This window comes from Lycium barbarum, chromosome 3, assembly GCF_019175385.1.
Source record: "Lycium barbarum isolate Lr01 chromosome 3, ASM1917538v2, whole genome shotgun sequence".
NCBI lineage: Eukaryota > Viridiplantae > Streptophyta > Magnoliopsida > Solanales > Solanaceae > Lycium > Lycium barbarum.
In genome coordinates, this window is record NC_083339.1 from 139,649,374 (window position 1) to 139,663,499 (window position 14,126).

Consider the following 14,126-nt stretch of genomic DNA (forward strand, 5'->3'; position numbering starts at 1 on the left):
ATTTAATTATGAAAAGGTAAAATGCGATGTGTGTGCGTAAGCTGCTAAAAAAATGTTGCAATGATAAAAAATGTGAATTATAATAGTACTGGTAACATAATAATAATAATAATAATAATAATAATAATAATAATAATAATAATAATAATAATAATAATAATCATAATAGCTAGTAACTGTAATAGAATGATGAAACGCCGGTATCGATAAGAGGCTATAAAATACAAATATATTTTTTAATTTACCAAAAATATTAGATGCGTAAATAGGTATTTCGGAGGAGAGGCGGGACAAAATTGGGTGTCAACAATATACCCCGTATCAAACTTAGAAACCATTAAAAAGCCATAATGCTTTATCCTGGTCTGAACATTGTCTCATCACGAGAATGGACCAAAAAGTTATTGTTACAATGTTGAACCGTCATCAATGACTTTGTTTGATCTCTTTGAACCTAGATCTTGGGATCTCCAGTCTTCTAGGTAGAGTTACCGCCACGATGACTTGTCCTCGGCCATAGTCCCATTCCCCTCGATGATCTTTCAACCACCTCTCTAGTCAGGCCTTTAGTTAGTGGATCCGACACATTATCTCTTAACTTAACATAGTCAATTGTGATAATTCCACTAGAGAGTAGTTGTCTAACGGTATTATGTCTTCGTCGTATGTGACGAGCCTTTCCGTTGTACATAACGCTCCCGGCTCTTCCTATTGCCGCTTGGCTATCGTAATGTATGCATATAAGAGCCAACGGTTTGGGCCAAAATGGAATATCTTCTAAGAAATTCTGGAGCCATTCAGCTTCTTCACCGGCTTTGTCTAAAGCTATGAACTCAAATTCCATTGTAGAGCGGGTGATACATGTCTGTTTGGATGACTTCCAAGACACTGCTCCTCCACCTATGGTAAAAACATATCCACTTGTGGATTTAGTTTCAGTTGAACCGGTGATCCAATTTGCCTCACTGTATCCTTCAATAACTGCATGATACCTGTTATAATGCAAAGCAAAGTTTTGAGTATGTTTCAAATACCCCAAAACTCGTTTCATTGCCAGCCAATGATTTTGGTCGGGATTACTAGTGTAGCGACTTAGTTTACTTATAGCACACGCAATATCAGGTCGCGTACAGTTCATGATATACATCAAACTTCCCAACACTCTGGCATAATCCAATTGAGAATGACTTTCACCTTTATTCTTTGCAAGAGCTAGGTTCATATCAATTGGCGTCTTTGCTACTTTAAAGTCCAAATACTTGAACTTTTCAAGTACCTTTTCAATATAATGAGATTGAGACAATGCTAGACCTTGAGGAGTCTTATGGATTTTAATTCCCATAATTAAATCGGCAAATCCTAAGTCTTTCATATCAAACTTACTAGCAAGCATGCGCTTAGTAGCATTTATGTTAGCAATGTCGTTACTCATTATCAACATATCATCCACGTATAAACAAACAATGACGACGTGGTTCGGAGTGTTCTTAATGTAGACACATTTATCACACTCATTTATCTTGAATCCATTTGACAGCATCGTATGGTCAAATTTTGCATGCCACTGTTTGGGTGCTTGTTTTAGTCCGTAAAGAGACTTAACAAGTCGACACACCTTCTTCTCTTTCCCTGGAACTACAAACCCTTCGGGTTGTTCCATGTAAATTTTTTCCTCTAACTCTCCATTTAAGAAGGCTGTTTTCACATCCATTTGATGGATTTCAAGACCGTACACGGCAGCTAACGCTACTAACACCCGAATAGATGTAATCCTTGTTACCGGCGAGTATGCATCAAAGTAATCAAGACCTTCTCGTTGTCTAAACCCTTTAACAACTAGTCTTGCCTTATATTTATCAATAGTACCATCAACTCTCATTTTCCGCTTGAAAATCCATTTGGAGCCTAAAGGTTTATTCCCTGGAGGAAGATCAACCAATTCCCAAGTATGGTTGTTCAATATGGATTCTATCTCACTATTGATTGCCTTTTTCCAAAATTGAGCTTCCAATGAAGACATAGCTTCGTTGAAAGTTCGAGGCTCATTTTCCAACAACAATGTTAGAAATTCTGGTCCAAAGGAAGTAGACGTCCTTTGACGTTTGCTGCGTCTTGGATTTTCCTCATCAGGAACATTTTCCTTTGTTTCTTCCCGAGGTTGTTTAGATTCTTTGCTAGACAACTCACATTCTTTTTTATACGGATATATGGTTTCAAAGAAGTCAGCATTATCTGATTCAATTACCGTATTCACTTGAATGTCGGGATTTTCTGATTTGTGAATCAGAAATCGATATGCCTTACTATTTGTGGAATATCCTATGAAAACACAATCAACGGTTTTAGGCCCTATTTTTACCCTTTTGGGTTTAGGAACTTGCACCTTGGCCAAACACCCCCACACTTTGAAGTATTCCAAATTGGGCTTCCTTCCTTTCCACTTTTCGTATGGAATAAATTTTGTTTTGCTATGGGGCACTCAATTAAGTATTCGGCTAGCTGTTAGAATAGCTTCCCCCCACAAGTTCTGGGGTAAACCAGAACTTATTAACAGGGCATTCATCATTTCTTTTAGTATTCTATTTTTCCTTTCCGTAATTCCGTTTGATTGTGGCGAGTAAGGGGCAGTTGTTTGATGAATAATGCCATATTCCAAGCATATTTGTTCAAAAGGATATTCATATTCACCGCCCATATCACTCCTTATCATTTTAATCTTTTTGTTAAGTTGAGTCTCAACTTCAGTTTTTTACTGCCTGAATGCTTCAATTGCTTCATCTTTACTATTAAGTAAATAAACGTAGCAATATCGCGTACTATCGTCAATAAAAGTTATGAAATACTTATTTCCACCACGAGATGGGATTGACTTCATGTCACAAATATCTGTATGGATTAAGTCTAAAGGACTTGAATTCCTTTCAACTGACTTATAAGGATCTTTAACATACTTAGATTCAACACAGATTTGACATTTTGATTGATTGCATTCAAACTTAGGCAATACTTCCACACTAATCATTTTTCGCAAGGCTCTATAATTGACATGTCCTAAACGTGAATGCCATAAATTATTTGACTCAAGCAAGTAAGACGAAGCAGAAATTTTATTATTATTATTAGCGACGACCATTACATTCAATTTGAAAAGGCCCTCTGTGAGGTAACCTTTTCCTATGTACATCTCGTTCTTACTTATTACAACCTTGTCAGAAATATAAACACACTTAAAACCGTTCTTCATTAGAAGTCCGGTAGATACTAGATTTTTCCTAATTTCAGGAACATGACAGACGTTGTTGAGAGTCACCATCTTGCCAGAGGTCATCTTCAGCAGTATCTTTCCATAACCTTCAATCTTGGCCGTTGCAGAATTTCCTATATATATGGTCTCGTCGGGCCCGGCGGGAGCATATGAAGCAAAGGCTTCTCTAACAGCACAAATGTGGCGAGTGGCGCCAAAGTCAATCCACCACTCTTTCGTATTTTCCACTAGGTTTCACTCAGACAACATAGCGCACAAGTCATCAACCTCCTCGTTTGTTTCAACCATATTAGCCTGACCCTTCTTCTTTTCCTTCTTCGAAGCACGACAATCTGCAGCTTTGTGTCCGATTTTTCCACAATTGTGGCAGTTTCCGTTGAATTTCTTCTTGTTGGGATAGTTCCTTGGTCCCGATGCCTTTTTCCTCTTTTTCATATTAGTTGGGGCAGTTTCAACAATATGTGCTCCCCCTATGGTTGATCTCCCATTTGCCTTCTTCTCCGCTGCCTTGTTATCTTCCTCGATTCTCAACCGGACGATGAGATCTTCCAGTGTCATCTCCTTTCGCTTGTGTTTCAAGTAATTTTTGAAGTCCTTCCATGAAGGAGGCAACTTCTCTATCACTGCCGCAACTTGAAACGCCCCACTAATCACCAAACCTACAACAAACAATATGTAAGTAATAGTGCACTGAATACTTTCGACAAAGGTATTAATTAGATTTATACCTTCAGCGAGGAGATCGTGGATGATAACCTGCAACTCTTGAACTTGAGTAACAACAGACTTGCCATCTACCATTTTGTAGTCCAAAAACTTGGCAGCGATAAACTTCTTTAATCCGGCATCTTCTGTTTTATATTTCTTTTCCAACGCATCCCATAGTTCTTTTAATGTTCCCACATTACTATAGACGTTGTAAAGATCATCCTCCAGTCCGCTAAGAATATAATTCTTGCACAAAAAATCTGAGTGCTTCCACGCCTCAGTTACAACAAAACGTTCATTCTCAGGTGTTGATTGGAAGCAAAATCGGAACGACCTCCTTAATAAACTTTTGGAGGCTTAAAGTAGTTAAATAGAAGAACATCTTTTGTTGCCATCGTTTGAAATCAATTCCGGTGAATTTTCCAGGCTTCTCTGTCGGAGCCGGTGCTGGTGCAGTACTACTGGAGGACGCAGCATTGCTCGTAGAACCAACCACGGCGGCTAGTGTGGCAGTAGCAGTAACATTCAAATTTGGAGTCATTTCTCCCATTTCTGTCGCAGGAAACAACAGAAAAATTAAATAAACGGTGAAGTTTTTAAATCTTCGAACTGAATCAATTTTGACAGCAACAAATATAATACACAACGGTGAAGATTTTATTTCTTCAAACCGAATCAAGTTTACACAAAACAGATTTAAAAATACTTGAAACGAAATGCATTAAAGTGTATGTTGTATAGTTGATGAAGTTTTTATATCTTCAAATCAAGTACCCAAATGAGTAGAAAGTTATGAAAACTTTAATCTCAACCGGAGTAGAAAATCCGAAGATTTTAGTCTCCAAACAACATACAAGTTCGTTACACCGAAACAGCAAACATACACGTTTCCTTCTTTTTTATTTTTCGGGAAAGCACTGTTATGTTAAAGAAAAACAAAAATATTTTTTTCCCTTTTCTGATAACGTTCTGTAATCGTTAAACAAGAACAAATGAACACAGAAATAATTATTAAATTCCTTAAGCTTGTTAGTATGCCTGTGTTCAAAATCAGAAAACAGAAACCAACAAGTGGAAACGGGAAAACCAGAAACTGTGAAAAACGCAAAAACCAGAAACTGGAAAAATAATGCAGAAAGTAAGAACATATCCGAGACCACAGAATTCACTGTGTATCCTTAAGGAATTTAATCCTCTCACTGTACCCGAGGTTATGGATTACTTCCTCCTAGGATAAAACGGATATACCTGTCGCAGGAGTAGCGGTACGTCAAACGCCTACGACTTCGACGAACTCAAAATTGGCAACAAAACACAGTAAGACTCGATAGTTTTATTTCTGGAAAAATGCAGAATTTGCAATGCAGGAAAAAAAATTCAGTAAACGAAAAATGAGGCATTGCCTCAGTTTATATAGCCTCAAAAGTGCTTGTTCAGAATAGGCAGATTGGTGATTGTTCGGAAAGGCCCTTGCCTTTTTAGAAAAAAATAAGACCGTTGGGAGTTTTAATTTATTCCGCCAAAATTTAATTAATTACTAATTAATATTTTACGGCGGAAATAAACAAAGTAATTTCAGAAAATGAAGATTGAATTTAAATAAATTTGGTCCAAAAATATTATCAATCAATTCATTTGACCAAAGCCGAGCAACGACGACAGCGCAAGAGGAGTCCCTCTTCTCAACCCTTTAAGGGCTAGAGGAAGTGCTTTCTAATATAAGCACATAACTTTCCCTTTCTATCACCAATGTGGTACAAAGCTCTTTTTCAAAGGAACTTTGCTTTGAACTTCATTTTCCTTCCATTGTCATTCACACCAACTTAGCTAGGTTCAATTATTAACTAGCTTTAACATAACGTAGGTGTCTTGTTATTCAGCCGTGTCCATAGAGTTTACTAGTACTTTAATTTATCCTCTTAATTGTAGTACAATTTTTCCATACATCAAAGAAGTTAAACTCTGATTATGAAACGATCAAAAAACTTGAAAATGAAATCACAATTACATGAACGGAGAATTGAGGCAAGGAAAGATATACTATTAGATGAACAACTTATAGAGATAGCACAGTGTAGTCTTATCTTTTGAACAGCAGAACAAGACCAAACTCTGGAGAAAGAAGACAAGAACGAAATTGAGAAATTGGCGATGAAGTTTGAGAGTTTTGTTGAGGTTTTCTGTTTTAAAAAAAGGCTTCATTATCAACACTAGATCCACGCGGGGGTGGGCATGGTGGCCGAGGAGACCTTGGCGGGAACGGATGTGGTGGCCACGGAAAGGGCGGATGTGGCGGGCGAGGCGGTTTTGGTGGGAACGGATGTGGTGGGCGAGGCGGCTTTGGTGGAAAAGGATGTGGTGGCCAAGGAGGGAGCGGATGTGGTGGGCGAGGCGGCTTTGGCGGGAATGGATGTGGTGGTCGAGGTGGCTTGGGAGGCCGAGGAGGGAACGGCCAGGGCGGCAGTGGTTGAGCATAGCCACACATTCCATTATAACAAAGGCTTGGAAACTGGCATCTATGGTCACAGCTTCCACAATGGAAAGGGTTCATATTAGTGTTGATGCAAATTCCTCGGCAGCATTGCCATGTAAAGGGACATCTTATTCCACATAGCCCACAGTTATTCACATCAGAGGTTACATCAACACAACGATTCCTGCAACAAAGCTTCGTTATATTTGGAGGAAACTGCGCTTCATTGCAAATCCAGGGCCTATTCCAGCACCCAATGGCTCGTGGGTTCTTCACCACTCTTTTAAGCCATAACGAAGAAGATCTGGACGAGCCATTTGTGACATTTTCTTGAGACCCTCGAACTATTTTTACTTGTATAAGTAGCAAAAATGAGATCAAGGAAACTATTAACTGCATTAGGTAAAATCAACTACCTTTCAAACGCATTTGTAGCAAAGAACATAAAAGAACTCGCTAAATTGCATTAGTGAAGCATAGAGCTGGCTTCTTTGTTTCCCCCCTGGGTATTGGTTATTCTCATGGAGTGAAGAAAGTATTATATAGTTGGAGGGGATATGGTTATTTTCATGCAAGAATGTAAAAGTTACTTATCATGTTTTTCTTACAAGGGTTCATACTTCAGGTGATTCTTGTATGCTGTAAGTTATAGTTTACGTGATTTTAGTGGGGAGATGGGAGAAGGTGAATGCTGGTGATTGCACTTTCTACTGAAATAGAGGCTTTTTTTTATGTAAACACATACAGTTACCCTGTTAGTCTTTTTTTAATTGCATTCTCAGTTTCTCATAGCCATTTTGGATTCTGAAATCTTAATAATTTTCAATCTTTTTCCTCTGGGAAGGAGCGGTCCAAGATTAAAATCACAAGCTATGCATTCAAGGAGTTAATAGGCCCTCAAGATGGGAACGTAACAAACACGAGTAAAGCTAAAAACCGTAAACTCATCCTGAAAAGAAGCCAGCACTGACCGTTCCAAGTTTCACAATGTCACCTGCATGACTAATAAGTTCTTTTTCCCCCCTGTAGTTTTTTATCATCAAATGTGATCCACCCAAAAAAAGACAAATGCTACCAAGATTTGACCATTACATACTATATTAATACAATAGCACCCCGAAAAAAATTTAATGCGTAATATGTTTGTTGGGGTAGAGGCAGAATTATGATTTTGAGTTTATGGGTTCTGGATTCTACAAAAGGCAGCTTACTAGGTTCTGGATAATTATTTATTCATATTAAGTGGATTTTAAACACAAATACAGGGTTTGGGTCAAAGCTACTGTGTCCTACCGAATTCGTAAACAGACATGTAGCTCTACCCTATGTGGGTGTCTCTATGCATTTCTTTCAACTGATTGAACAAATTCCACAGTTGACCTAGCCAAGGCATCCATTGGGTCGAAACATTTCTTCAGAAGAGGATCATCTGGAGGTAACAGATCACGCATGTCATCTGAGGCAATTATGATAGTGTTAACTGCCCTCACTAGAAGAACTTGTAGCGCGATTCTGAACAAATTCTGTGCCCCTTCAATGTCCTTCCTGCTTAAGGCTTCCACCGCAGGGATTACTGTGTGTTCCATAGTCGCCTTATCTGGCAGCACAACTTCAAAACCCTACACTCGGTAAAAGCGAAACCACAAATAACCATCAGTGATAACTCCAACTGTTGAGGAATATAATCACCTAACTATAGTATTAACTGTGCCATTGAACACATCCAAAACTTGAAGTTTCAAATGCCTACTGGTTGGTAGTACATAGCGGCTTACACACATATAGGCTTCCACACGAAGAATACATTTATAGCTTCATTTGTGACATGACAATTGACAAGCATTTATAATTGGGGAAAATAAGAAGATTTTTCCTTTTTTTTTTTTTTTTTTTTTTGAGAAAGAAAGGGAGATGATAAGAAGATTGAAAAACTGTCATCCAATAACCTACAGCATCTTTCACTGTGACGCTTAAAACAGGGTGCTATCCTGTTTTTCTCTGGAGATGCTTCCAATAGCATTCAGTGAATAGCAACAATACTTAAAATCTATTAATCTACATGTCTACATAAGATAGATCTATATCATTGAACTTATACGACTCTAATGCTCAACTCCCTATTTATTGCTACTTGTTGAACCTGAATTGCCTGACAATGCATAACAAATCCGGCTGAAGAAAAACATGTCTTCACTTCATATCGAAGCCTTGGTGGGCAAAGATGAAATATCCCTGATCTATTTGTTCTTAAGCTGTTTCTGGAGTAAAATATTTCTAGTTACTTTGGTACATCTCTAAACTACAAACTAGCTAGGTCCTTCTATGGAACCCCATGGAAAGGTTCAAAAATAAAAAGGCAGAGGCATCGCGGCATAAAGAAAGAATTCAAGAAGACATGGAAAGCTCTTTACTGCAGTTACTTCAAAGAAAAAAGGGGAGCCAGTTGATCACTGAAAACTAACTTTACACAATTCTGCTTTCTGAATGGCACAAAACATACTTGGAGTCATGCAGGGCCGGCAATCTACAAGATTAGCAACCTTGAGATCACAAATTGAGGGACTAGAAAATTATCAGTTTATGCATACCTATAAACTTGCAAAATCAACAATATAACACTGAATGAAAATAAATTAAATGACTGCTAAAAAGTTGGTTTCCTATAAACTATCGCATACATAAGACCATATATCAGAAGGGTAAAAGATACTGGACTGAATAGTTTCATTATAAAGCGTTCTTTTTCTTGGAAGGAACAATCACATGAAGCTCATCTTGACAAGTTGGATTAATGTATCATAGAACAGCCAGAAAAGTGAGTGTTATATAAATATTTCATCTCGTGGCACTCATAGCACAAGACTAGACAGACAACTTATTCTATAACATACCATCCCCCCATAGTCAAAACTATCCAATATAAGTTCTTGAAGCAATACGAGTTCACAAGTTTATAACAAAAATAACGGAAAGTTGGCTGTTTCTTGAACTTATTCACATACTGAAACCAGATAAAAACATTTCAGATAGTTGAAATGATCACATAAGGTATGACAAAATAGCTCCAAGAACCACAACAATACCTCATTTTGAAGTTTCTCCTGATAAACTCCAGCACTCAAAGTTGCATCTGAAGCCAAAACTCCAATTCGCAGAGTACTCCCAGCTTCGAGTGGTCGCAAATTTGCTTCCTTGAGCTCTTTGGCCACGCACTCACCCATATGAAGGACAGGAACTGAAGACCCTTGTGCAACCTTATCATGCCAAGAATGTGATATGTGACAGGGCATGACAATGCATCGAGCTCCAGATTTCTCAAGAAAGATCCTTTTGTGCCTTAGATTTTCAACAATCGGAGCATGATCTTTAAATAAGTTTTCATTTTTACAGGCGCGCAAATAACTAGAACCCCTTTCATGGATTGAAAGCTCTTTGTTAAGAACCGGATCGGAACAGAGAACAAAAGGAAGGCCATTTCCTCCATCTTTGGAACTCCACGTGACAAGTTTGCTCACAAATTTGAGAGTGGTTCCAATGGATAGCCCCCCAATGATCCCTACTGTATTTTCTTGGGTGAGTAAAACAGCAGAATCGCGACTGTTTGAAGCTGTATCTAAAGGTGTATTTTCCTTTGAGTTAGCTAGATTTCTGTTTTCTTCAGTTTGTGAGATGATAGATGAAGGAGGTGTAGCCAGAGCTGGACTTTTTCTTGTTCTGCTATGGCTATGGTGGCTGCTCATAAGAGCTAATGTCCATGTCGAATTATAATTCAATGTGTTGAAAGACATCATCATTCTTCTCTACAAAATTCAGCCCAACTCTTCTAAACCTGAGAGAAAGAATCTTTCTTTTTGGGTCAAAAAGTAATGTTAAAATACAAAACTGCAAAAGGGGCAGTCCTCTAAGATCTAATTTCAATAAAAGTTAGTACCCATTTTTTTTACCTGAAACAGAATTCTTGAACTTCTGGCAAAATCTTCCTTTACCCTCAAGATGGAAAACAGAGTAATAGCAAGAAATTTGCAGCAAATGTAAAAACCCTCCAATAGCAGCTAGCCACTAGAACCATAAAAACACCTCTGCCAGTGCAAATTTTCTTATGATTCTGAGAATATTCTCAGCTTCCATGGTGCAGCCGAACTCTCTCTAGTTGGGGTTCAGTGAACTCTCAGTACAAGATTCTTTGTACTAAGAGAAGAATCTTAAGCTAAAAGGCAGTAACTTTTCCAAGTCACTAATAGGCTTGTCTCAAAAAGAAACTGAGAAAAGCAAAACGTTGGTATGAAGCGAAAACTCAACACTTTTCTATATAATTGAGGAGAATCACTAGTAGGAAGTAAATAATTTTGTTAATTGCAAGTGGGTCAGCTCCTCTATTCACCAATCAGTTACTTCACTGAGTTCTACTATAGAAGGAATATCTTTATGTTATCTTTCTCTGTCACATTTTCCTATTTGGTGATCAAATAATTAACCCATGGAACCAAAAAAACAAAAAGACAGAAATCCTTGTTACCTAACTGTAGGTTGGTGCTTAGTCTTGCTGCCGCTGGGTCCCCCCATTTGATTTATCACAGAGTGCAAGCTAGGCCCACATTAGTTTCTCCATTGAAAAATAAAAATAACACTTCTTTCATTTGCATACAAGTTGCAGTTGTTAATAATGCATAATTAAATATTATTTACAAACAATTAATCTTTTCAAAGAAAACAAACTTCTATACACATTATTTAGTTACCAATGATTGAGGTGTGAGAATAAATGCACCAATGACTGTTACAGGTCAACATCAAAATTGCTGCGATAGAGTAATCACTTTATGAAGATACGTTGATAAGAAAGTATTGCAACCTAAATGTATGACAAGGAAAGGAAAAAAAAAACAAAGTGTTGCAATCAGCTAGCATATTTAACTCTAGTTATATTTTGTTTTTCTATATTTCTATAAGAGGCCTTAGGTTTGGAGAAACGTATCAGCTTTGTGACATCTGCTCTGATAGAAAAGAAGGCAGAAAGCAAAGCAATAAGCATAGTTGGGTATATGACTACACTTGTGGAATTCCTAAAAAGGACTTGCTTGTCAAGACCCCAAGTGATGAGAAGGATTCCAATAAGACTAAATCTCCCTGATTTCAATAGACCCAATAGCGCTCCTGCCACTGACAAGTAACTTCCTACTATAACCTGTGTCAACCAAAACACAAAAATTTAAAAACACAAGTATTGAAGAAGAAGCCCAAATTAAGAGATAATGGTCAAAAATACATCTGAATTATCACTTTTTACGAGTTTCATATCCCAATTATCAGCTATTTCATTTTCCCATCTGAACTATCACCATCTATGTATTAAAAAACACCTAGTTGAGTAGATGGTGATAGTTCAGATAGAAAAAGAGAACAATTGATAGTTGGTGTAATCCGCTTCAAGATGTGTTTTTTAATACATATGTGGTGATAGTTCAAGTAAGAAAAAGGAAATAACTGATAGTTGAAGTGCAAAACTCTTGAAAAAGTGATAGTTGGTGTAACTGTGACCATTATCTCCCAAATTAAAGCAGCATTATAAATTGATAACCAACCTCTAGGTTCTGGAGATCATGTGTCGCAGGAGATTCCTTCATGTTGGTGAATTTGTAGGCTTCTAGAAGCTTCCCATAGCTTGGGACAACGTTGTTTTTATAAATGGCCTTTGTTATTGCTCCAGGGTAAAGCATGGCTTTTACCATACCTCCTGGAATTACTCCATTTGCGTATAACAGAGACAGTGATACCTCAATAGGTGTGGTACATTTACCAATTCTACACGGGAATCTGCAAAGAATTGCAATCACAGCCATAAAATTGAGTAACCATGCTAGCATTTTTCACAATGAATTTTCATAAATACAAGAGGAACAATCATAGCAATTGGCAGATTCGAGCCATTAACGTACATTAATTTAAGCGACAATCACATTTTAAGGTGAATCTACTGTCTTGCTGTCATTAATATTGGTTTTAATTCTATTACTACTTATTCCTAATCAAATTCGGCATATCTAAATTCGCATAGATTTTATGAGGACAGGGCGTCCAATTCCATCAGAAAACAACATTGTAAAATTGATTCAACAAGGAATAACATTGTGACTCCTTATCTCATGAAATTAATGTTTGGTGCAGAAACAAAATAGAAGGCATTATTGGAACCTGAAAAGTGGGACTTGGAAGAGTATTAAAAGGAAGTAAAGCCGAGACGCAACGAAATAGACGTCTCGTGCCCATTTCTTTGACGCAGACGCCATGCTAATTGCCAAATGCTGCTAAAAAGCGTTTCTGAAAGTGCCATAAACCTTTATTCGAATAAGGAAAGAAAAAAGAGAAATTGAACCAACTTTTTGTTGGGCCATTACGACCCTCAATGGTCCCCATCACTTACGTTGCTTCCATCATTTTCCGGGTATCTTTTTATTGGAAAATGCCACAAATAAACAATTTTTTACATTGACTTGGATTTATTTATTAGTCAAGAAATTTATTTCGTCAATGTAGCCTAAAAATGCGGTAGCAATCGATAACCAAAAGCTTAAATAGGTTACTCTTTTGGTCTCAAATTATCTGTCATGATTATTAAAAATAGTTATTTCAAATTATTTATTATTTTAGAAGTTCAAGATACAATTAGATATTTTTCCTCATTTTATCCTTAGTAGAATTTTGTCATTAAATGACACATAAATAGAGTCAATATTTAATGGAAAGAGATTACTCCCTCCGGATCAAAAAAAGAGTCCACTTAGCTTTTTTTTTTTTTTTTATCAAAAAAAGAGTCAACTTATCAAATCAAAAAAGAATTAACCCTATTTTTTCATATTTGTCTCTATTAAGTGTTATATGATCAAATCCCAATGCTTATTTAATTAGGGGTAATTTAGTCAAATTACCAATTTTTGTTTAAGAGTTAATGTTTTCTTAAAGAGGTGTGCAAATGGCTAAGTGAACTCTTTTTTTTTATCCGGAGGGAGTATAACTTAGACATAAATAAGGATAAAATTAGTTAAATACCCCTCCTAATTAATACTTTCTTAAATGGTGTGTAAAATAAAAACAGCGAATAATTTGAGACAGAGAGTAACTTTCAACGTAACTTTCAACCTTGTAAGTCCGAAGTTTACTTTTTACAAATGAGAAGTTCAAAGGCCTGATTGGATAACATTAACAGTACGTATTTTAAACGTTCAGCCTCATGGGGGTCTGATGCTCACGTTTTTGGAAATGAGAAGTTCAGTGCTCGAGGTCTGATTGCATAACAGTAATAGTAGTTTAAACTTTCACCGTTGTGAGTCTAAAGTTCACTTACTGAAAATGAGAAACCCAGCCTGATCGCATAAAATGATAATAGGCTACTTCAAATACACTGGTTTAAACTTCAGTATTGAAAATTGTCATATTTAAAGTCTGAAATTATATATCTTGTATTCAATACAAATATACATGAATATACACAGATTCAAAGAGGTATAAATTTTGTATGCTGTACATCAAACTTCATACCTCTAGGTTTGAGGTTCAGGTACATTACCATAAACTCCTAGACATATTGTTCTAAGTTTAATTTTGAATTTTTGGTATATTAAATTAATAACAATAATATTTAATGCTTTAATGGAGCTCTTCTTCTTCGTCAATTTTATTTAC

The 14,126-nt window shown here is 36.8% G+C and overlaps 4 protein-coding genes across 5 annotated transcripts; all 4 read right to left on the reverse strand.

The window, feature by feature from the left end:
• Window positions 1–3,499: 3,499 nt before the first annotated feature.
• LOC132631473 (uncharacterized) lies at window positions 3,500–4,523 on the reverse strand. Its single transcript, XM_060347049.1, has 3 exons — window positions 4,366–4,523; window positions 3,994–4,205; window positions 3,500–3,924 (listed from the first exon to the last, which is right to left on the reverse strand). The coding sequence occupies exons 1-3, from the start codon at window positions 4,521–4,523 to the stop codon at window positions 3,500–3,502; spliced, it is 795 nt and encodes a 264-aa protein (XP_060203032.1).
• A 1,339-nt stretch (window positions 4,524–5,862) lies between these two features.
• LOC132632973 (uncharacterized) lies at window positions 5,863–6,971 on the reverse strand. Its single transcript, XM_060349135.1, has one exon. It carries the CDS (start codon window positions 6,843–6,845, stop codon window positions 6,159–6,161), a length of 687 nt encoding a protein of 228 aa, XP_060205118.1. The 5' UTR covers window positions 6,846–6,971; the 3' UTR covers window positions 5,863–6,158.
• Window positions 6,972–7,506: 535 nt separating this feature from the next.
• Window positions 7,507–10,971, reverse strand: LOC132632972 (uncharacterized). Of its 2 annotated transcripts, none has more exons than XM_060349134.1 (3): window positions 10,391–10,971; window positions 9,530–10,293; window positions 7,507–8,065 (listed from the first exon to the last, which is right to left on the reverse strand). In XM_060349134.1, exons 2-3 carry the CDS (start codon window positions 10,238–10,240, stop codon window positions 7,784–7,786), a joined length of 993 nt encoding a protein of 330 aa, XP_060205117.1. In that variant the 5' UTR covers window positions 10,241–10,293; window positions 10,391–10,971; the 3' UTR covers window positions 7,507–7,783. The 2 variants fall into 2 exon arrangements, with proteins under 2 accessions (XP_060205117.1, XP_060205116.1); XM_060349133.1 differs by having other exon boundaries at window positions 9,530–10,275; window positions 10,391–10,961.
• A 271-nt stretch (window positions 10,972–11,242) lies between these two features.
• Window positions 11,243–12,891, reverse strand: LOC132632974 (uncharacterized). The gene is made up of 3 exons (XM_060349136.1): window positions 12,639–12,891; window positions 12,029–12,260; window positions 11,243–11,631 (listed from the first exon to the last, which is right to left on the reverse strand). The coding sequence occupies exons 1-3, from the start codon at window positions 12,731–12,733 to the stop codon at window positions 11,344–11,346; spliced, it is 615 nt and encodes a 204-aa protein (XP_060205119.1). The 5' UTR covers window positions 12,734–12,891; the 3' UTR covers window positions 11,243–11,343.
• Window positions 12,892–14,126: the final 1,235 nt, after the last annotated feature.

Excerpts from the sequence above, each read along its gene's own strand:
- LOC132631473 (XM_060347049.1), bottom strand. The coding sequence starts at position 4,523 with ATGGGAGAAATGACTCCAAATTTGAATGTTACTGCTACTGCCACACTA. Across the intron at positions 4,206-4,365 it reads GGAATTGATTTCAAACGATG|CGGACTGGAGGATGATCTTT; the intron begins GCAACAAAAGAT and ends TTATATTCTTAG. Across the intron at positions 3,925-3,993 it reads CCACGATCTCCTCGCTGAAG|GTTTGGTGATTAGTGGGGCG; the intron begins GTATAAATCTAA and ends TGTTTGTTGTAG.
- LOC132632973 (XM_060349135.1), bottom strand. The coding sequence starts at position 6,845 with ATGCAGTTAATAGTTTCCTTGATCTCATTTTTGCTACTTATACAAGTA.
- LOC132632972 (XM_060349134.1), bottom strand. The coding sequence starts at position 10,240 with ATGATGATGTCTTTCAACACATTGAATTATAATTCGACATGGACATTA. Across the intron at positions 8,066-9,529 it reads AGGAGAAACTTCAAAATGAG|GGTTTTGAAGTTGTGCTGCC; the intron begins GTATTGTTGTGG and ends TACCGAGTGTAG.
- LOC132632974 (XM_060349136.1), bottom strand. The coding sequence starts at position 12,733 with ATGGCGTCTGCGTCAAAGAAATGGGCACGAGACGTCTATTTCGTTGCG. Across the intron at positions 12,261-12,638 it reads TTCCAAGTCCCACTTTTCAG|ATTCCCGTGTAGAATTGGTA; the intron begins GTTCCAATAATG and ends AATTCTTTGCAG. Across the intron at positions 11,632-12,028 it reads ATGATCTCCAGAACCTAGAG|GTTATAGTAGGAAGTTACTT; the intron begins GTTGGTTATCAA and ends TGGTTGACACAG.